The sequence below is a fragment of the Oncorhynchus tshawytscha genome, linkage group LG08 (genome assembly GCF_018296145.1).
Source record: "Oncorhynchus tshawytscha isolate Ot180627B linkage group LG08, Otsh_v2.0, whole genome shotgun sequence".
Taxonomy (NCBI): domain Eukaryota; kingdom Metazoa; phylum Chordata; class Actinopteri; order Salmoniformes; family Salmonidae; genus Oncorhynchus; species Oncorhynchus tshawytscha.
The window spans coordinates 45,438,721-45,463,007 of NC_056436.1; the positions used below are offsets into that span (position 1 = coordinate 45,438,721).

At 41.5% G+C, this 24,287-nt stretch overlaps 1 protein-coding gene across 1 annotated transcript; it reads right to left on the reverse strand.

The window, feature by feature from the left end:
- Positions 1–1,833: 1,833 nt before the first annotated feature.
- Positions 1,834–24,011, reverse strand: LOC112256429 (leucine-rich repeat and fibronectin type-III domain-containing protein 2). The gene is made up of 2 exons (XM_024429692.1): positions 22,619–24,011; positions 1,834–5,019 (listed from the first exon to the last, which is right to left on the reverse strand). Exons 1-2 carry the CDS (start codon positions 23,992–23,994, stop codon positions 4,002–4,004), a joined length of 2,394 nt encoding a protein of 797 aa, XP_024285460.1. The 5' UTR covers positions 23,995–24,011; the 3' UTR covers positions 1,834–4,001.
- Between the last annotated feature and the right edge of the window lie 276 nt (positions 24,012–24,287).

Genomic DNA, 24,287 nt, shown 5'->3' on the forward strand with positions numbered 1-24,287 from the left:
TGCAACGACTTAGACAAAAAGTCAGAGCATTCACATCTTCGTCTACTTCTCTGCTTCTCAAATCTGGCATTTGAACAACAAATTTTTTTTCTGATCTTGAACACAACCACACAAAATTCTGAACACAACCACACAACTGCTTACCACATCTAATGACCTCAACCACACAACTTCTGACCACAACCAGAAAACTTTTGACCACAACTACACAACTATTGACCACAACCACATAACTATTGACCACAACCACACAACATCTGACCACATTTAGGGACCACAACTACTGATCGCAACCACACAACTTCTGACTATATCCACACAACTTTTGACCACAACCACAATACTACTGACCACAACTATTGAACCACATAACTACTAACCACTACTACTGACCACAACTTCTGACCAAATCTACTGACTATTGATGAGAATTAAAAATTATTACACTTTTTTAATAATTTAATCAAAGTACCCATTTGTAAACTTCTGTCACTACCACAATTATTTTTAAAGATATTTAGCAAGCCCCACAACTTTACTTCTTAAGTTATTATCTAGTTCTTATACAATATTGTGTAACAACCAGAAGGGTATTGACCCCGAACCCCCCAATATGCAACACAAACTTATAGTGGCACATGGCTAGCATGTGCCACTATATCGCTATAACGGTCAGATTAAGGCAATATACTGAGTGTACAAAACATTAGGAACTCTTTCAATCACATAAACTGACCTGGTGCATCCAGGTGAAACTATGATCCCCTATTGATGTCTCCTGTTAAATCCACTTCAAATCCACTGAAGGGGACAGGACATGTTACATACAGATTTTTAAGCCTTGAGGCAATTGAGGCATGGATTTTGTATGTGTGTCATTCAGAGGGTGAATAGCCAAGACAAAAGAATGAAGTGCCTTTGAAAGGGGTAAAGTAGTAGGTGCCAGGCGCACCGGTTTGAGTGTGTCAAGAACTGCATCGCTGCTGGGTTTTTCATGCTCAACTGTTTCCTGTGTGTATCAAGAATGGTCCACCACCTAAAGGACATCCAGCAAACATGACACAACTGTGGTAAGCATTAGAGGCAACATGGGCCAGCATCCCTGTGGAAAGCTTTCGACACCTTGCAGTCCATGCCCCGAAAAATTGAGGCTGTTCTGAGGGCAAAACGGGGTGCAGCTCAATATTAGAAAGGTGTTCCTAATGTTTGGCACACTCAGTGTATGTTGCACATATTTGGATATGAGATGGTTGTTGGAGATATGATTAAAATTCATTCCTGATTAAATTCCTGATGAATTCCTGATTAAATTCCTGATTAAATCTATCCAGTGATAATATATTCCATTATGTGACATGTTTGTTGAAGTGGCCAGTGTTGCTAGTTAGCAGTGAAGATGAATGTTTAGTTGCACACTGTACTGTAATAAGTTACCAATGTAATAAGGTCAACAATAATCATAGACCGGAGTTGTCTGCAATGCAGTAATTATTTCCTACATTTCAATTTAGCAATTGCTACAATCTCTTGCGCACAAAAACTTTCACTTGTCACGGTTATAGCACTGAACACTCCACAATGTTTGCTTACAAACAATTTCCCTGTGGCTAAATTGATAGCCTTCACAACTAACATAACTGGCAGTCTGTTGCCCAGCCTAAAGCATTGAGAGCTATGTTAGCAAAATGTCTTACCATGTTAATTGTTTAGGCACAATATAATGTAGCTCCAGGAAAGTCATTGCATGACTCGATGAAACTTGTGAGGGAAAAACAACTCTCAAACTGTACCGGATGCAATGCAAACACAAGAATATACACCATTTGGTTATTAGGAATTCTTCATATTTTATCTTTAGTAGCAAAAATGTTTAAACACATATTATTATTATTATTTTTTTACAACCTCAGGTCAGAATCATGACTTTCTCACGCCATGTACACACTTATAGGGTTGTTGTTGATTAGCAAAATGGAAGGTGACCGCGCAAAATTGAATGTAGAATTGTAATATCTATAACAGACACAGGTTTATTCCAGATTTCTATTTGCTCCGTTATACAGCGTCACCTTCCATTGCGCCAACTAAACACATTCCATGTTATAAACCACAGTAAAGCACCTTCTCACTTTTACTGAACCACAAAATAAAAGCACTACTGCACAGTTTCCCTTTTACATTCTCACCCATAGTTATTGTACAAAAAATGTCAATATATGGAACAGTATACACCAAGAGAAGTAACAAATAAAAAAATATGAAAAAAAACTATATTGTAATGCAGCAGAGAGTCAAAGAGAACATTAAAAGGCATCAGAATCTGCACACGATCCGAGAGGAATCATCATTATGAGTTGATCACATAGGCAGTAGTTCAGATAGAAACTCATTTTATAATTCATCACGTTCCTATGCAACTTCATACATATCCGGTCACAGTCTGTTACTGTAGCGTGGAGACAATAGACTAATATTAGAGGATGAAATGAGAAAATAAACCAAACTCCAAATTAATACAATAAATTCAGACGTTTGATATTTTAACTTAAACAAACCAACATGGTTCTGTGTGTTCAGACAGACACTGTATAATTATTTATACATTTGTTGATGAATATCGTTCTCTTTCCCTTTAGTATTGGATTATAGCAGCATGATGACATTCATTTAAATTGTTGAGGGTTCTCAATAAGTCTCTACTGTGTAACACATGGCTCGTGTATCATCCTGGGGCAACACATATCAATGGCCGATACACCAAAAGGGATTTTGATTGATAATTGTATTGAGTAATTCCCCGGAAAATTGACATAAGGAAGATTATTTTCATATGATATGCTATTTCTGAAATAATCCACTTCATTCAGACTATGTATTTCATATAATTTAGAACCTGAGGTAGAATATGTGACCTGTTTGAAAGTCAACCTCTACATATTTTATTATCACAACTCCCCTAATGAACCAACCATTGATGTTTTGAAATAAATGACCAGGGTTTTCAGATAGTGTATATCTAAGATTTCCTCTATGTTTGTGCCAAAATAGAAACTAGGCTGTTATGAAATGTTGTCTTTCTGAGGGGACTGGGTAACGATATAGTATATTATTCTTGATTGACTATCATTTATATTGTTTTGTTTCTTTATTCATAAAGTGGAACTCTCAATGGTGACCTCTAAAATAAATAGTACAAATTATATAAACAACAAAAGGAAACATGAAAAATTATTCATTTTGTTACACATTTGCTCTCCCATTGCTTCTACTGAAGAAGTCCCATTTTCATGCTGAGAGTCTCAAGCAGGGCTCTCCAATGCTGTTCCCGGAGAGCTACCGTCCTGTAGGTTTTCAATCCACCCCTAATCTAGTGCACCTTATTAATAATTAGCTAGTTGATAAACTGAATCAGGTTAGTTACAAATGGGGTGGGATTGAAAACCAACAGAGGGTATCTCTCCAGGAACAGGGTTGGAGAGCCCTGGTCTAAAGCATTGTGATGCACATCTACTTCGCCAGTCTCAGGAAAATCCCCTTGGCAAAGAGCTCGAAAGATAAAGACACGGGATATCCACTTTGAATTCCTTGCCTTTATTTCCCCTGTTTCTCAAAGATACTCCCACATTAATTCCCAGGGTTCGGCATTATTCCATATACTGTATGCTGTATCTACACAATTCCATAGGAGCTTTGTTCCATAATGCATACATTTTGTCAAATGCGGTTAAGGACAGTCTTCCCTGCCAGCGAATTGAGAGCGTGGCCAACCCTGTCGATTGATTTGTACGGTCTTAGGAACAACCAACTTGGGTGTTTGTTTCGGTAGAATTACATGGACAGAAGAACAATAAATAGTATTCACATGGATGAACTTCATGCAGTACAGCGCTGTGGATGACCCAGAGGTATTATTCCAAATAATTCTTCGGTCCTTTGTTTTTTTTCTGTAAAGTCTGTTTCTCTTTTGACCTTTGACCTCATAATCCAACACAAACCCGTGCTCAAACAGTGCTCTCCATCACCCACTCTGAGCTCTCGAATGGCACCTCTTCGGCCTCACCGTCTTCGCTGTCGTCGTACTGCAGTAGCATCCCGTTTACCGACAGGCTCCTCTTAGTCCAGATGTTGCTGATGTGACGAGGGTAGTTGCTGATGCTCTGTGCGCCACCGCTGCTACCCACGTGGCCGTAGTCGAATGAGTGGCTCCTCTTGGGCTTCCCTTCCTGGGGCAGGCCTAGAAAACGCCCCAGCATGGTGGTGGACTCGGCTCGGCCCAGCAAGGGTTCTTTGTCAGATGGAGGGGCCATGGTCACAGCCACCAATGCACTGGAGGTGGTGGTGGAGGAACAAGATGCCCCTTGGTCCCTAGTCGTAGCCGAGCTCCGGAGCTCCAGTGAGGCAAAAGCCCCTAAAAGGTTGTCCAAGTTGGGCCTAGCCTTGGATGATGATGGCCCCCTGTCCCTCCTCCAATTACTGGTGCTGGGGAGTGTGCTGAACTCGATGTCTCGAAGACTGTACTGGTCCTCGTTTCCTAATCTGCCTCTAGTTTTGCGACTGTCCAACGAGTCAGATGAAGACGAGGAGAGGCTGCTCTGGAGCGAGCCACATTTGAATTCCACCATCTCATCCCGCATTACCACCACTGTGGTTGTGATCTGAGGTTTGACCTGCGTACTCCCACTGTTGGTCTGGGAGTACGTGTTGCTAACCACTGGCAGCTTACTGGAATGGGGGCTGCTGCACACTTTGTACCGAACCATGAGGATGATGATGAAGATGAGGAGCGTGACCACGATGATGCCACCTATCACCAGGATCATAGTGCCGCCCAGGAACTGGCTTTGGAGGGACTGGCACTGCGGGTAGTTGTCACGGGTGATGAACTGCACACAGCCCACTACGTTGGTGGCAGTTAGGGTGGTGGCGGTGTCGTCCCAGATAGCCAGGACACATAGGTCGTACTGCATGTCTTGGACCAGGTTGGTGACTAAAAAGGTTTTGCTGGCCACGGGAATCATCCTATATAGGAAAGACAAAAACAGAAACAAGAGTGAAGAGTTAGATTAGCATAATTTAGCGTTAATAATTTGTCCCACTGCAAGGGGAGTTCAAGAAGAGGCTAAAGCACTTTTGAGTAGTAAATATCAATTAGTCATTCTACTGAAACACGATAGATCAATTTAACAGTCAAAATGAGGCAAAGTAGCTATTTAAATGCACATAGTCATTTAGAAATATTACTCACACTGAGTGATTAAAAATGCAAAGGCCCATACTTTTTAAAGTGAACTATTCAATGGTCCTTGTGCTTTGTTTTACAATTGAGTCTAACTTGCTCTTGCTGAAAATATATAAAGCCATGTTGATATTCAAATGTGTCTGACAATATCAATACACCTCCCTCTCCTAATTAAATCACAAAGGTTAGGGAGAGATTGAAAGCCGTGGTGGAGCAATCTTTATTTGGTTTGACCTTGTACTAACGCCCAAAGGACAAGACCATGTAACGCTAGTGTGGAAATCGGTAATGAAACATGGTGGCTGAATAAACCATTGTAATTACAGCAGGCAATTCATCAACTCGCACCTCCTCACAAACAAGCCATTTGTATCTACAGTATATCTGTATGGTATTGCAGACGGAAAAAATGCAGTCGTACTAAAAGCAACCGACTAACCTACAACACACCTGCATTGCATTGCAAACGGAAAAACACTCATACAAGCAGCAACTGTCTAGCAACACATGTTCCAATCCATGGTCACTGACGCCCCGTTGTCTCCCAAACCTTCCCCGTAATTATGCGAGACTTGCTAAATGTGTATCAAAGCCAAAGGCAAGCTAGTGGCTCCAATTGTTCCAGATGAAATCTCTTTCTGGATGGTATTCTGTCTAATTGTATCCTTTAAGTATACAGCGCATTCGGAAAGTATTCAGACCCCCTGGTTTATTCCAAATTTTGTTACGTTGCAGCCGTATTATAATTACAGTTGTATTTATTTTTTATGACAAAGCAAAAACATTTTTGCAAATGTATTAGAAATAAAAAGCTTAAATATCCCATTAACATAAGTATTACTCAGTACCTTGTTGCAGCACCTTTGGCAGCAATTACAGCCTTGAGTTTTCTTGGGTATGACGCTTCAAGCTTGGCACACCTATATTTGGGGAGTTCTTGCAAGCTCTGTCAGGTTGGACACTTGGCATTCAGGCCAAAGAGTTCAATCTTGGTTTCATCAGACCAGAGAATCTTATTATTATTTTATTTTTTACCTATATTTAACTAGGCAAGTCAATTAAGAACAAATTCTTATTTTCAATGACGGCCTAGGAACAGTGGGTTAACTGCCTGTTCAGGGGCAGAACGACAGATTTGTACCTTGTCAGCTCGGGGGTTTTGAACTTGCGGTCCCTTACTAGACATCTGACGGTGTTATTAAAATAGGCCGATGGCCTCAGGTTGTCTCCAAGGGCCCGGTCTTCCGGAAAGTCATCAAATAAAGTCTCTAGGACATTTGGTTTCCGCATTATACATTTTTTGTGACATTTTTCTGTTGTACCGGAAAATTCCACCAGATGGCGACTGGCTGCTTATGGCAAATGGACAAAACATCACCAAATGGACATGGCCATTTCTCATAAACGGCAAAGACGAAACTCACAGGTTTGGCCAAACAAGATTGCTTTGAAGCCTCAACGCTCTTTGAGTTAATGCACATTTTCTGGGATTAAAGGTCAAAAATGGTAATACAGCGCTAATTTGGCCACTTCACGTTAAAGTACATAAACCTACAGTGTGAGGAAAAATAGAACCAGCCATTTATCTATAGTAATTTAAGAGGAAAGTAAGAGAAATCATACAACGTCTGTTTGATGATGGTTAATGAGGGATTTACCATCACCAAATGGACAGGCTGAAATCAACACCAACGAGTGATGAAGAGGAACCACTATCACTGCTCGGCCATCCCGAATTCAACGAGCCAGTCAATTGGACATTTCTGTAGTACATTAGAGCATGTCAAATTTGTGATGGTAAATATCCATTGTAAGACATTGCAAATGGACAGTGTACAATTGTAACTTTCCAATATATTTAACGGGGGATTTAACATCACCAAATGGACAGGCTGAAATCAACACCAACGAGAAATTGGACAGTGTCCATTACACATATGCTATATTGTCAGTGTGAACATGCTCTTCTGCAAGTTGACTGCGTCCATAAGGACTTCCCATTACGAAATGGACATGGTGAACCAACATCAAAGAGAAATTCTTATTTCTTATGATCAAACATGACAAATAGACCTTCTAGGTTGATTCAGGGCTTAACACAGTGGTATATGCCATTTGGACATGGGTCACTGACTTTTGGGTTCGGAAGCCGACTTCCTATGATCATATATGACAAAATGGACAAAACATAGACCTTATGGACAAACTCAATAAAATAAGACAAATGTTTGTCCATACGGTTACTATATATATATAATTGACCAATTATTTATTTTTTTATTCACCCTTGGGACCTGACAATGTGACCATTTCCCATATAAAATCGACGATGGAGCGCGATCACCCCCTATAAGATTTTTGGTTTATTTCACTTGGCATTTGTAATGTTCCAGTTGCAATATGGTTTTGATGAACTGCCATTAATTTGAGTGCTATTTGCGATTGTGTGTATGGTTCACCCAATGCCAATAAGCTGCCATTCAATTTTGTCCATTTCATGGGGGTCTTCCCTTTCCCTTGAAGAGCTCAGTGACTTCCAATGTTGCACTGTCATAGGATGCCACCTTTCCAACTAGTCAGTTCGTCAAATATCTGCCCTGCTAGAGCTGCCCCGGTCAACTGTAAGTGCTTTTATTGCGAGGTGGAAACATCTAGGATCAACAATGGCTCAGCCCGAAGTGGTAGGCCACACAGGCTCACAGAACGGGACCGTTGAGTGCTGAAGCGCATAGGGTTAAAAAATTGTCTGTCCTCTGTAATCTCACCGAGTTCCAAACTGCCTCTGGAAACAACGTCAGCACAATAACTGTTCGTCGGGAGCTTCATAAAATTATTTTTCATGGCCGAGCAGCCGCACAAAAGCCTAAGATCACTATGCGCAAAGGCAAACATCGGCTGGAGTGTTGTAAAGCTCGCCGTCATTGGAATCTGGAGTAGTGGAAATGCGTTCTCTGGAGTGATGAATCTAGCTTCACCATCTGGCAGTCTGACAGACGAATCTGGGTTTGGCGGATGCCAGGAGAACACTACCTGCCCAAATCCATAGTGCCAACTGTAAGGTTTGGTGGAGGAGGAATAATGGTCTGGGGCTTTTTTTCATGGTTTGGGCTAGGCCTCTTAGTTCCAGTGAAGGGAAATCTTAGTGCTACAGCATACAATGACTTTCTATACAATTCTGTGGTTTCAACTTTGTGGCAACAGTTTGGGGAAGCCCCTTTTCTGTTTCAGCATGACAATGCCCCTGTGCACAAAGCGACGTCCATACAGAAATGGTTTGTCGAGATCGATGTGGGAGAACTTGACTGGCCTGCATAGATCCCTGACCTTACCCCCATTGAACACCTTTGGGATGAATTGGAACTCCGACTGCGAGCCAAGCCTAATCTCCCAACATCAGTGTCCAACCTCACTAATGCGCTTGTTGCTGAATGGAAGCAAGTCCCCTCAACAATTTTCCAACATCTAGTGGAAAGCCTTCCTAGAAGAGTGGAGGCTGTTATAGCAGCAAAGGGGGGACCAACTCCATAATAATAACTATGATTTTGGAATGAGATGTTCGACGAGCAGGTGTCCATATACAATACTTTTGGTCATGTAGTGTATCTACAGTATATGATGACCTTCATTACCCAATATCCATATTGAAGTCTTACAGTCTATCAGTATTGCTCCGTGTACAGTAGGTTGGAGTACTTTGAAATCCCTCAATTTTATGTGTTCATTGATGATATTGATTATTGATTATTTCAACCTCATTGCATTAGTTAGCTAGGAGGATCTGTGTGTTCATGGAATGGCAATCATGACTCAAGGAACACAAAGCAAGCACAACTAATATTTGATTTGAATATTCACCAATGGCACAGAAGTGCATGGAAATTTAACATCACAGCTTGCTAGTGTTAAACGGATTTCCTGACTCTCTGCGATCATTTAGGATCCCATGGCACTTATCGTAACAGTAGTGTTATCCTTGCTGTATTCCCAACCTGGCCTCGTTCCATCATGGCCACCTAATCATACCTTTGGTTCACCCAGGTGGGTGCTACACATTGGTCGTGAATGAAGTGACTTCTCCCTTACTATGCAAAGAGCTTTGAGCTACTAGACTAAATAAATCCAATCAAATATTATAACTTAGCAGAAAAAAGTTCCTCCTTTACACGAGAGAGAGAAAACACATACTCAAAGTGTTGAAGCAGCTTTAATAATCAAACATTGTTATTATTTGTCCTTTTTCTAAGACCCCAATCATCAATACTTCCCTGCTGTGACCGTACATAAATTAATAGCTTTGATCATATAGTGCAGAGAGTTTACCTCCACATCAGAAGACTTGCGTTTTCACTCAGCACTACTGGTGGTGTACATTATTCATTCTTAATTTCCTTTTCCATAACCGGGAGGACAGCACGTTGCCTCGTGAAATCTATACGAGCTTTCAACACACAACACACTGATCAAATGTTTAATGATGTGCTACCTTGGGTTAACACAGCACTTTGGATATTCTGAGAGAAATTGAACCCTCTAGAAATGTCACTTAACTAAGAGACTCCATTCCGAGACTACTGGGATGTTTTTTCAGGTGACAGAGGTCATTTTCCAAGGGGCCCTGCTCAATATCAAAGGATGGGTTGTTTTATGGATGTAGTCAAACATTTAAACACATATCATTTTTAATTTCCTATAAAGTTCCACAAAAGTTCGTAAGAGTTGAATGTTGGCCAGTTTTCACAAAGCATTCTACATGCCGCAAACTAATGAAGTGTCAAATGTATGTAATCAAGTCAAATTGTGTTTAGCAGATGTTATTGCTTGGTGTAGCAAAATGCTTGTGTTTCTAGCTCCAACAGTAAAGTAATATCTAACAACACACACAACCTAAAAGTAAAAGAATGGAATATAAAATTATATAATATATAAATATTAAGATGAGCAATGTCGGAGTGGCATAGACTAAAATACAGTATATACATATGAGATGAGTAAAGCAAAAATGTGTAAACATGTGTGACCAGTGAGTGTATATGGGGCAGCAGCCTCTAAGATGCAGATTTACGTAACCGTGTGGAATCCGCCTAGTGATAGCTATTTAACAGTCTGATGGCTTTGAGATAGAAGCTGTTTTTCAGTCTCTCTGTCCCAGCTTTGATGAACCTGTACTGAACTTGCCTTCTGGATGAAAGCGGGGTGAACAGGCAGTTGCTCAGGTGTTTGTTGTCCTTGATGATCTTTTTGCCCCTCCTGTGACATCGGTTGCTTTAGGTGTACTAGAAGGCAGGTAGTTTTCCCCTGGTGATGCGTTGGGCAGACCGCACCAACCTCTGGAGAACCCTGCATGTCTTACTCACATCGGCCACAGAGAAGGAGAGCCCAGAGTCCTTGGGAGCGAGCCACGTCAGTGGCAATGTGTAATCCCCAAAGTGGGTGAGGAAGGTGTTTAGCTTGTCCGGAAGTAAGATGTCGGTGTCCGTGACATGGCTGGTTTTCCCTTTGTAGTCTGATTGTCTGTAGATCCTGCCACATACGTCTAATTTCTGAGCCGTTGAATTGCGACTCCACTCGTCTCTATACTGGTGTTTTGCCTGTTTGATTGCCTTACGGAGGGAATAACTACACTGTTTCTATTCGACCATATTCCCAGTCACCTTTCCATGGTTAAATGCAGTGGTTCGCGCTTTCAGTTTTGCGTGAATGCTGCCATCTTTCCACATTTTTGGTTAGGGTAGGTTTTAATGTTATTTTCAGAGGCTACCCAGAACATATCCCAGTCCGTGTGATCAAAACAATCTTGAAGCATGGTTTCCGATGGGTCAGACCAGCATTGAAAGGTCCTTAGCATGGGTACTTCCTGTTTGGGTATCTGCCTATAGGGAGGGAGGAGCAAAATGGAGTCGTGAACAGATCCGGTAGAGTTTCCCTCAAATTTGCTTTGTTAAAATCCCCAGCTACAATAGGTACGAGGTAATATGTACATGTAGGAAGAATTAAAGTGACTATGCATAAAGAGTAAACAGAGAATAGCAGCAGCGTAACAGGTGGGGGGGGGGGCAATGCAAAAAGTCTGGGTAGCCATTAGATTAGCTGTTCAGCAGTCGTATGGCTTAGGGCTAGAAGCTGTTGAGAAGCCTTTTGGGCCTAGAATTGGCGCTCCGGTACTGATTGCCGTGCGGTAGCAGAAAGACCAGTCTATGACTTGGTTGGCTGGAGTCTTTCACAATTTTTAGAACCATCCTCTGACACCACCTGGTATAGAGGTCCTGGATGGCTGGGGCGTATGCACTACTCTCTGTAGTGCCTTGCAATCGGAGGCCGTGCAGTTGCCATACCAGGAAGTTATGCAACCAGTTAGCATGCTCTCAATGGTGCAGCTGTAGAACTTTGAGGGGGAATAGGTTTTGTGGTGCCCTCTTCACAACTGTCTTGGTGTACTTGGACCATGAGAGTTTGTTGGTGATGTGGACACCAAGGAATTTGAAGCTCTCAACCTGCTCCACTGTAGCCCCATCGATGAGAATGAGGTGTGCTCAGTCCTCCTTTTCCTGTAGTCCACAATCATCTCCTTTGTCTTTGATCCACAATCAACTCCTTTGTCTTTGATCACATTGAGGGAGAGGTTGTTGTCCTGGCACCACACGGCCAGGTCTCTGACATCCTCCTTATAGAATGTCTCATATTTGTCAGTGATCACTGTTGTGTCAACGGCAAGCTTAATGATGGTGTTGGAGTCGTGCCTGGCCATGCAGTCATGAGTGAACAGTGAGTACAGGAGGGGACTGAGCACGCACCTCTGAGGTGCCCCCGTGCTGAGGATTAGCGTGGCGGATGTGTTTTTACTGACCCTTACCATCAGGATCCAGTTGCAGAGTGCTTAGTGATGAGATTTGAGGGCACTATGGTGTTGAACACTGAGCTGTAGTCAATGAATAGCATTCTTAAACAGGTGTTCCTTTTGTCCAGGTGGGAAAGGGCAGTGTGTAGTGCAATAGAGATTGCATCATCTGTGGATCTGTTGGGGCAGTATGCAAATTGGAGTGGGTCTAGGGTTTCTGGGATAATGGTGTTGATGTGGGCCATGACCAGCCTTTCAAAGCAATTCATGGCTATAGACATGAGTGCTACGGGTCAGTAGTAATTTAGGCAGGTTCCCTTAGTGTTTTTGGGCACAGGGACTATGTTGGTATTACAGACTCAGATAGGGAGAGGTTGAAAATGTCAGTGAAGACACTTGCCAGTTGGTCAGCGCATGCTCGGAGTCCACGTCCTCGTAATCCGTCTGATCCAGCGGCCTTGTGAATGTTGACCTGTTTAAAGGTCTTACTTACATTGGCTATGGAGACAGCTGATGCTCGCGTGCAGTGTTTCAGTGTTACTTGCCTTAAAGAAAGCATATACAGTAGAAGTCGGAAGTTTACATACACCTCAGCCAAATACATTTAAACTCAGGTTTTTCACAATTCCTAACATTTAATTATAGTAAGAATTCCCTGTCTTAAGTCAGTTAGGATCACAACTTTATTTTAAGAATGTGAAATGTCAGAATAAAAGAAGAGAATGATTTATTTCAGCTTTTATTTCTTTCATCGCATTCCCAGTGGGTTCACCCCCCTATCTACATCAACGGGACCGCAGTGGAGAAGGTGGAAAGTTCCTTGGCGTACACATCACTGAAAAACTGAAATGGGCCACCCACACAGACAGTGTGGTGAAGAAGGCGCAATAGCTCCTCTTCAACCTCAGGAGGCTAAAGAAATGTTGCTTGTCACATAAAACCTTCACAAACTTTTACAGTTTCCCAATTGAAAGCATCGGGCTGAATCACCCCGTAGTACGGCAACTGCACCGCCCGCAACCGCAAGGATCGTGCGGTTTGCCCAATGCATTACCGGGGGCAAACTACTCGCTCTCTAGGACACTTACATCCCCCGATGTCACAGGAAGGCCAAAAAGATTGTCAAGGACAATAACCACCCGGGAAACTGCCTATCATCCAGAAGGGGAGGTCAGTACAGGTACATCAAAGCTGGAACCGAGAGACCGAAAAACAGCTTCTATCTTATGGCCATCAGACTTATAAACAGCCATCATTAGCACAATAGAGGCTGCTGCCTATAGGCATTGACAAGAAATCAAGGGCCACTTTAAGGAATGGAACACTAGTCACTTTAATAAGATTTACATATCTGGCATTACTCATCTCATATGTATATACTGTATTCTATACTATTCTACTTTATCGTAGTCCGTTCCGCTCTGACATCGCACGTCCATATGTATATAGTCTTAATTCATTCCTACTTAGATTTGTGTGTATTGGGAACACATTTGCATGCAGAAGTATTCACTCCCCTTGACAGTTTTCCTATTTTCTTCCTTTTAACCTGAATTTCAAACAGTTTTTTGGGGGGTTTGTATCATTTGATTTACACAACATGCCTACCACTTTGAAGATGCAAAGTAATTTTTTTGTAAAACAAGCAAGAAATAAGACAACCCAAAAAAATTGAGCGTGCATAACTATTCACCCCCCAAAGTCAATACTTTGTAGAGCCACCTTTTGCAGCAAGTCTCTTGGGGTATGTCTCTATAAGCTTGGCACATCTAGCCACTGGGATTTTCGGGTGATTTCGCTGGAAGTATTGACTGAAAGAAACCGATTTGAAGACAACAAGTAATGACATCATTGTGCACCAATGATAAGACCGCTGTTTTGTTGATTGACTGTATTTTAACCCAATGACCACTGATCATCTTGAAATCTAGCTGGGTAGATAGCCAATGAGATGTGGTAAACGGCAATATGTCATGTTTATGTGTTGGAAGACCAACCCATGTAGTAAACTCCGGCTTAAAGAGACGCATATTACGCACAGCCTTGTTTTGGTAAACGCGCAGGTTCAGCTGTTTAAATGTCAATCAGTATGGCGACTAAGTCAGGGAAAGCTAAATCTAAGTCTAGATATACAGATGTACACACAATTTTAGAATAAATTGATCGGGAAAGTGAGACAGAGATTGTTGTAGGACGATTCATTTAGCGATTCCCAAGTGGAGGAATATTTTTTGAAAGGAGAGGACATCATTTTGGACTGGTAAGTTCTTCTCATGCTAATGCCCTTGTTTGAAATTGATAATATAAAATATTATTTGTGATTTTTTTAAATTTCAGAAGCAATATTTAAAAATGTAATGTAATGAAATGTGAGATGCGTGTGTCTGCCGCCCCACCCCAACCCACATGAAATAGCCTATTTGAGGCTGTTGAGGGGAGGGCAGGCCCACAACAATGGCCAAAGTGAAATGGAGAGAGTAGATACAGCTGGTCTGCTGTAATATAATAAAGGCAGTAGATCTAGCTGGTCTGTCATAATATAATAGAGACAGTAGATCCAGCTGAAATGTCATAATATAAAAGAGACAGTAGATTTAGCAGGTCTATAATAATATATTCAACCTTATGTTCCCTGTACTCTATATATATATATATATATATATATATACATGTTTATTATATATATATGTTTATTATATCTGTTGATACAGGGCTCATATGTGAAACTATTCTAACTGAACATTTTCTTTCACAGTGACACTGACTCCGAATGGGAGCCCCCAGTGCCAAGGTGACCATCCCCCACTGAAGCTGGTTCATCCAGCTCCTGCCACAAGTGGTGTTCATCTGCCCAAATGTATTTCTGCAGGCATGGATGTGCCTCAGGGCCAAAAGGGCACAGCATGGAGGCGTCGCTGTGTTCTTTGCAAAATGATGTCCCCCATCACCTGCATCACATGCTTGGTGACCCTCTGCTTTACAGCAGAAAGAGACTGCTATGGCACCTGGCATAAGCAGCACAATATTGTGTAGAGTTTGGCAAAGTGAGTGGGGTTATATCCTTCCTGTTTGGCCCTGTCCGGGGGTCTCATCGGATGGGGCCACAGTGTCTCCTGACACCTCCTGTCTCAGCCTCCAGTATTTATGCTGCAGTAGTTTATGTGTCGGGGGGCTAGGTTCAGTTTGTTATACTGTATCTGGAGTACTTCTTCTGTCTTATCCGGTGTCCTGTGTGAATTTAAGTATGCTCTCTCTAATTCTCTCTTTCTCTCGGAGGAGGATCTGAGCCCTAGGACCATGCGTCAGGACTACCTGGCATGATGACTCCTTGCTGTCTTCAGTTTACATGGCCTTGCTGCTGTTCCAGTTTCAACTGTTCTGCCTGCGGCTATGGAACCCTAAACTGTTCATATTTACTCTTGAGGTGCTGTCCTGTTGCATCCTCTACAACTACTGTGATTATTATTATTTGACTCTGCTGGTCATCTATGAACGTTTGAAAATCTTGGCCATGTTCTGTTATAATCTCCACCCGGCACAGCCAGAAGAGGACTGGCCACCCCTCATAGCCTGATTCCTCTCTAGGTTTCTTTCTAGGTTTTGGCCTTTCTAAGGAGTTTTTCCTAGCCACCGTGCTTCTACACCTGCATTGCTTGCTGTTTGGGGTTTTAGGCTGGGTTTCTGTACAGCACTTTGAGATATTAGTTGTTGTACGAAGGGCTATATAAAGAAATGTTATTTGATAGATGACTGAGGGTCTTCTGAATATTGAAAGTGTGTAAATAGTTACCCATGTTATTTTGTAAATGTGTATATTTTTTTCTTCATATTTTTTTTCTCCATTTTTTGGGGGTGTGTTAGAATACTATTTTGGCATTTTGTATATAGTTATTTGGCTACTTGTGTGGGACACCTGCGTGACTTCATGATAAATGTCATGTAGCACACTCATTTTGGAAGTTATCATTCTGAAACGTTGCACAAGTACTGTTGCCCTCTTATATTTTTCACTGAAATTGTACCCATCATCCTAACTGAATGTTTGTTTTATCTTGTTCATTTTAAAGATGATACAACAATAAAAATTCAAAATTAATGGTTTTTTTCATTGTATTATATTCTCCTACATTCAATTCACATTTACACAAACTTCAGAGTGTTTCCTTTCAAATGGTACCACGAATATGCATATCCTTGCTTCTGGGCCAAAGCTACAGGCAGTTAGATTTGGGTATGTCTTCAGGTGGAAATTGAAAAAAAGTAGGGGGTAGCTCTAAGAGGTTATTAACATCCCCACAGCATGATGCTGCCACCACCATGCTTCACTGTGGGAATGGTATTCTCAGGGTGATGAGAGGTGTTGGGTTTGCGCCAGACATAGTGTTTTCCTTGATGGACAAAAAGCAACATTTTAGTCTCATCTGACCAGAGTACCCTCTTTCATATGTTTGGGGAGTCTCCCACATGCCTTTTCGTGAATACCAAACTTGTTTGCTTATTAAGCCCAGCTCTGTGGAATGTACGACTTAAAGTGGTCCTATGGACAGATACTCCAATCTCCGCTGTGGAGTTTTGCAGCTCCTTCAGGGTTATCTTTGGTCTCTTTGTTGACTCTCTGATTAATGCCCTCCTTGCCTGGTTTGTGATTTTTGGTGGGTTGTCCTCTCTTGGCTGGTTTGGTATGGTGTCATATTCTTTCCATTTTTTAATAATGGATAAAATGGTGCTCCGTGGGATGTTCAAAGTTTCTGATATTTTTTTATAACCCAACCCTGATCTGTACTTCTCTACAAATTTGTACCTGATCTGTTTGGAGAGCTCCTTGGTCTTCATAGTGCCGCCAGCTTGGTGGTGCCCCTTGCTTAGTGTTGTTGCAGACTTTGGGGCCTTTCAGAACAGGTATACTGAGATCATGTGACAGATCATGTGACACTTCGATTGCATTGGTTGCACCAGATCTTATTTAGGGGCTTCATAGCAAAGGGGGTGAATAGATATGCACGAACCACCTTTTTTATTTTTTAGAATTTTTTTATTATTTTCATTTCACTTCACCAATTTAGACTATTTTGTGTAAGTCCATTACATGAATTCCAAATAAAAATCCATTTAAATTACAGGTTGTAATGAAACAAAATAGTAAAAACGCCAAAGGGGTGAATACTTATGCAAGGCACTGTATGTTGTGTAATTTGTTATTACTTGTTAGATATTACTGCACTGTCGGAACTAGAAGCACAAGCATTTCACTACACTCTGCTAATCATGTGTATGTGACCAATAAAATTGTATTTGATATGCTCAGCATCCAACCATAAGGCGCTACAGAGGGTAGTGCGTATGGCCCAGCACATCACTGGGGCCGATCTTTCCTTCCATCCAGGACTTCTATACCAGGCAGTGTCAGAGGGTCCCAAACAATTGTCAAAGACTCCAGACACCAAAGTCATAGACTGTTCCCGTTGGCACTGAATGGAAAGTGGTACCGGAGAGGCAAGTCTAGAACCAAAAGGCTCCAAACAACCAATACCCTCAAGTCATAAGACTGCTGAACAGTTAATCAAATGGCTACACTGACTATTTACATTGACCCCCTTATTGAATTATTATTTATTTAACTCTCTTGCACAAGCTCGATGTACACTCACTGGACTCAACCAAACACACACACACACACACACACACACACAAACATACATTCAAATTCCTTCACACTGTTTGGTTATTATTATTTTTTGAGTAAATAACTCAACGGACACTAGAGAAGCTTAACTTCACTAGGGTAGGGGGCACTATTTTCACCTCTAGATGAAAAGTGTGCCCAAAGTAAACTGCCTGCTACACAGGCCCAGAAGCTAGGATATGCAGTTTCCAAAACTGTTCAAATAATGTCTGTGAGTATAACAGAACTGATTTGGCAGGCAAAAACCTTAGAAGAATCCATCCAGGAAGTGGGATTTTTTTATGGTTGTAGTTTTCTATTGAATGCCATTACAGTATCCATTGACTTAGGACTCAAATTGCACTTCCTATGGCTTCCACTAGATGTCAACCGTCTTTAGAAATTGTTTCAGGCTTGTATTCTGAAAAATGAGAGAGTAAGACCACTCAATGAGTGGACACTACTGTGCCCCAGAGGTTTTTCATGCGCGCGGACCAGAGTGCGCCTTCCTTGTTTACCTTTTAATATTGATGACGTTATTGTCCGGTTGCAATATTATTGATTATTTAGGCTAAAAACAACCTGAGGATTGATTATAAACATCGTTTTACATGTTTCTACAAACTTTAAGAATTCTATTTGAATTTTTCTTCTACCTGTTGTGACTGCATTTGAGCCTGTGGATTACTTACCAAAACGAGCGAACAAAATGGAGGTTTTTGAATATAAAGAGGGAATTTATCTAACAAATGGGAGTCTTGTGAGTGCAAACAGATGAAGATCATCAGAGGTAAGTGATTAATTATATCAATATTTTGACTTTTGTTTCTCCTCTACTTGGCTGGTAACTGTTTGTAATGATTTGTCCGCTGGGCACTGTTCTCAGATAATCGCATGGTATGCTTTCGCCTTTTTTAAAGGCTTTTGAAATCTGACACTGTGGTTGGATTAACAAGAAGTTAATCTTTAAACCGATGTATAACACTTGTATGTTTTATGAATTTATATAATGAGAATTTCTGGTTTTGAATTTGGCGCTCTGCAATTTCACTGGATGTTGGCCAGGTGGGTCGTTAGCGTCCCACAGACCCCAGTCAGGTTAGCCAAGTTTAATTCTTCCCAAAGGGTCGATACAGCTGCACCCAGACAAAAACATGTTTCCACCACCACAAGTATACATATATCCTCCAAATTAGGCACTCCTCCTTCTCTCCAATCCTTACATCTTATGGTTCGACAGGAAAAGGGTAATAGGGTACTAATTTATCTCTTCAGGGGATCTGACCGGACCTCAACCCCTCCTTCGCCTAATCCACAGATGTCCATCCACTTCCCCTATAGCAATCCTGCGACTTCCTCCCATCAAACCAGCACATTCCAAAGCCATATGTTTCCTACAGATAAACATGAACTTCTGATTTAAAAAAACAGTCTCTGACACTCCTTTATACTATGCTTCTGAATATAACATTGTTCCAAGTTTCACCCAGAATCTAAAAATGCTCTTCACATACAGTTGAAGTCATTAAAACTCGTTTTTCAACCACTCCACAGATTTCTTGTTAACAAACTATAGTTTTGGCAAGTCAGTTAGGACATCTACTTTGTGCATGACACAAGTCATTTTCCAACAATTGTTTACAGACAGATTATTTCACTTATAATTCACTGTATCACAATTCCAGTGGGTCAGAGGTTTACATACACTAAGTTGACTGTGCCTTTAAACAGCTTGGAAAGTTCCAGAAAATGATGTCATGGCTGTAGAAGCTTCTGATAGGCTAATTGACATAATTTGAGTCAATTGGAGGTGTACGTATGGATTTATTTCAAGGCCTACCTTCAAACTCAGTGCCTCTTTGCTTGACATCATGGGAAAATCAAAAGAAATCAGCCAAGACCCCAGAAAAAAAATTGTATACCTCCACAAGTCTGGTTCATCCTTGCGAGCAATTTCCAAACGCCTGATGGTACCACGTTCATCTGTACAAACAATAGTACGCAAGTATAAACACCAGCTCTGTCGTGAGGAATGGGCCAAAATTCTCAGGACTGATTGTGGTAAGCTTGTGGAAGGCTACCCGAAATGTTTGACCCCAGTTAAACAATTTAAAGGCAATGCTACCAAATACTAATTGAGTATATGTAAACTTCTGACCCAATGGGAATGTGATGAAAGAAATAAAAGCTGAAATGAATTCTTGTCTCTGCTATTATTCTGACATTTTACATATTTAAAATAAAGTGGTGGTGCTAACTGACCTAAGACAGGGAATTTTTACTATGATTAAATGTCAGGAATTGTGAAAAACAGAGTTTAATTGTACTTGGTTAAGGTGTATGTAAACTTCCAACTTCAACTGTACGCTGCTGCTCATCTCTGTTTATTATCTCTGCATAGTCACTTACCCCTACCTACATGTACATATTACCTCAATTACCTTGACTAACCCGTACCCATGTACATTGACTCTTGTATATACAGTGCATCCAGAAAGTATTCAAACCCGTTGACCTTTTCCACATTTTGTTACGTTACAGCTTTATTCTAAAATGGATAACATTACATGTTTTCCTCGTCCATCTCCACAAAATACCCCATAATGACAAAGCAAAAACAGGTTTTTAGAAATGTTTGCAAATGTATAAAACATTAAAAACAGATACCTAATTTACATAAGTATTCAAATGTGTCGAGGCACATATCTGGTTCTGGTTAGAGACAGTTTGAGCTGTTCAGTGAAGAGAATAGTACACAGCGTTGTATGAGATCTTCAGTTTCTTGGCAATTTCTTGCATGGAATAGCCTTCATTTCTCAGAATATGAAGAGACTGACGAGTTTCAGAAGAAGGTTCTTTGTTTTTTGGTCATTTTGAGCATGTCATCGAACCCACAAATGCTGATGCTCCAGAAACTCAACTAGTCTAAGGCCAGTTTTATTGCAGAACAACAGTTTTCAGCTGTGCTAACATAATCAAAAAAATGATTTACTAATGATCAATTAGCCTTTTAAAATTAAAAACTTGGATTAGCTAACACAATGTGCCATTGGAACGCAGGAGTGATGGGTGCTGATAATGGGCCTCTGTATGCCTATGTAGATATTCCATATAGAATCTGCCATTTCTAGCTACAATAGTCATTTACAACATTAACAATGTCTACACTGTATTGCTGATCAATTTGATGTTATTTTAATGGACATAGAATTTGCTTTTCTTTCAAAAACAAGGACATTTCTAAGTGGCCCCAAACTTTTGAACGGTAGAGTAGATGGGTGAGAAAAAAACAACAATTTAATCCATTTTGAATTTAGGCTGTAACAAAAGAAAATATGGAATAAGTCAAGGGATATGAACACTTTCTGAAAGCACTGTATACAGCATTCATAACTTGGAACTGCAATATGTTCAGCGCCAGTATTTAAACACATTTGTAGAAATGCTGGGATAAGATTGCATTCATATAAACTGTGGGTGGGTGGAAAAAGGTTGAGTCACCCGTCCGCCACATTCATTGGGCAGAGAAAAGCTGTAGCTATATTGAGGAAATTAAATTACTTCTTGGACTGTAAAGGAGCAGGTTGAAAAACTAGCACTGAATGTGCCTGGTGAGCTAATCAGATAAACATATCCTATTATTGTATTCTTAAGAGGTGATGAGTTCTATTCAGTCATTTGAGCAGAATCATATCTCAACACAACTCTGAGCATGATTTCAATATCGCATTCCCCCAGTAAACCAATAAGCAACAGTGTCCGCTCTCGGTTATTAAACAATTCAGAACCCGGGACTTGCATAAGAGGTAAATCTCAAAGGGCTATGGCACGTTGGCTATTAAAAGGTAAAGTATTGCTAAGGGGGCTCATTGGTATTCAATTTAATGTGTTTATGAAGGTTTACGATCAAACACATAACTTACTGTAAATGCATTCAGCAACAGCCCGGTGGCCCGCTTTTCCAATTCCTGCACAATTATTTTATTAACAAAGTAAGGGTAGTAAATATCCAGGGACAGTCCCTCAGCATTCTTAACCACATCACGCTCTTGGGAGGCAGGGGAGATATATGGTTTATTCCCAGGCCTGCTAGTCTAGATCTGCCAATGTCTTTCCCTTTCTTTCTTATAGCAATGGAGTCAAATACAGGGTGGGGTAACTGTTCCTAATGCAATTCTAATGCTATTAGGTTTGCACATGTTGTTACTAGTGTAATTACAATGTTACTACACAGGCAACCTAAATGTAAAGTGTTGGATTGCCAGGCTAATTATCATTATACTAATTCTTCTTTGTGTGTTTTCTGTTAATTTGTTGTAGTGGGAACATTTGTGGTTGTTTGGACATCTTCCATCACTAAAGTAAGTGCTTACTTTTTTAAGCTAGAAAATGTTTGGATGACAGATTTATTTCCATGCTATATATATTCCTAATTGGGATTGAGATAAATAGTTGAAAGAACATTTAGAAAAATCCTCTTTGTTAGGATTGCAGGAATAAACTATTAAATAGTTGGATTATCTTTGTGGCTGGTTTCACTTTGATAAAAACATTGAGTTGAAGTGCCTGGGTCAGTGCTTGTCTGCATTGGGATATCAAAAGCAAACATTGAGGAAAGTGTCAAGAGGACATGCTATCAATACTCTTTGGATAACACATAGGAGCAGTAGGCTACATGTCGGATGTAGTTAACAATTAATTGGCGACAGACTGGTTACGTACAACTGAAGTGCTGTAAAGTTCTAAAGGCAAATAGGGACCCTAGGGATTTGTTAAACTGTATTGTGATATTGCAACCACCTCTCATCAAACCCTCAAGTCTATTAAAAGAAAAGTTTAAAAAAATGTTTTAATAAAAAAAAAGTCACACAATGTTATTTACCTGTAAATCAGGACTTCATCTTCGGAGCAGTTGTACTGGAGCTGGTACATCTTGACCTTGGGTGCTGTTTTGCTAACAGTCCACTTGACCAGAGCAGAGGATGCAGACACCTCCGATACAGATACCACCTTTTCCGGTAGAGGCTTGGACTCCCCCTTACTGGTCTTGGTAGAGCTGGTGATGTCCGAGAGCCGGGACTTGGGCTGTGCGGTGTGGTTGGTACCATTGCTGAGGTGTGGCAGTTGAATGATGGATAGTTCTATAGAGGCAGTCGATTCCCCTGCTGCGTTGGCTGCGATGCAAGTGAAGGTGCCGTAATCCTTGGACGTGGTGATGGTAATATCCAGGGTGCCGTTATCGTACACGGTCGCTCTGGACGAATTGCTAATCAAACGGTCGTCTGGGGCGACCCAGTGTATGATCGGCATTGGGTCGCCGATAGCTTTGCAGCGTAGGCTAGCTGTTTGGCCCTCCAGGACTAACAACTTGTGCGTGTGTTGGGTGATCAGGGGCGGTTCACAGACAAACTCTTCTTCCCGCACAGACCAAAAGTAGCGTCCCTTTAGACTGGGAGGGGAAGCGCAGGTCTCCATATCGTCCTCTCTGTCCAGCCTCCGGAGCCAAAGCACTTCACAGTTGCAATGCAGGGGGTTTCCCCCAAAGCTCAGGGAAAGCTGAGGGGCGTAGGGAGTGGTCAGTATTAAGTTAGTCTGGGAACGGGTGAAGATGGGGTCTGGCGGGAGCTTCTGGAGACGGTTGGATGTGAGGTCCAGGCGCGCCAGCTTGTCCAGGTCCGTAAATGTTCCCTCTGCGATGTGCGAGATGAGATTATGATCAAGACTCAACTGGTGGAGGTTGACCATCTTGCAGATGGACTCCCAAGGTACACCCCGCAAGTTGTTGTAGGACAGGTCCAGGTCTTCCAGTGTCAGCATCAGATCATCAAAAGCCACCTTGGAGATGCGGTTGAGCTGGTTGTTGTTGAGGATGAGGTGCTGCAGGTTGACAAGGCCACGCAGGTCGTCCGGTCCCAGCTCGGTCAGGCGGTTGCTGTCCAGGTGCAGGGAGCGCAGGGTCTCCAGGTCGAGGAAGGAGAAAGGCAGGATGGCACTGATGGTGTTGCGGGACAAGGTGAGGTCCACCAGGCCCGTCATATTGGCAAAGTCCTGCGGTGTGACCTTGAGGATGAAGTTGCCGCCCAGGCGGAGCTCTACGGTCCGCCGGTCTATGTCCAGTGGTACGAAGAGTAAGCCTTTGGATGGGCAGAGGGTACCCAGGGACTCAGACAGGTTCTGGCAGACACAGTACTTGGGGCATGCATGGGCCATCATCACTGCAGTTCCCAGAAGCAGGAGGCTGCTGAGCACTTTGTCCATGGTAGATCATATGCAGGGACCTACGAAAGACAGAGGAGAGAAGGGAAGAGCATGGTAAGATCATTTCGTCCAAATAATGATGAAGGACCTTACAGATAATTAAATTACATACTTTCATCAGTGGTCTAAAGTTCATCACACTCAGACCTTTATTCAGTAAAAATAAAGACACATTAGGACCACCAATATGAGAGGAACCATGTGCAGTTGGTTACTATTTGCAATGGCACTATGTTAGTAAGCAGGTTTACAGGCAATTTAAACTATCTGTGTCTATCACAGCTATTAATTTA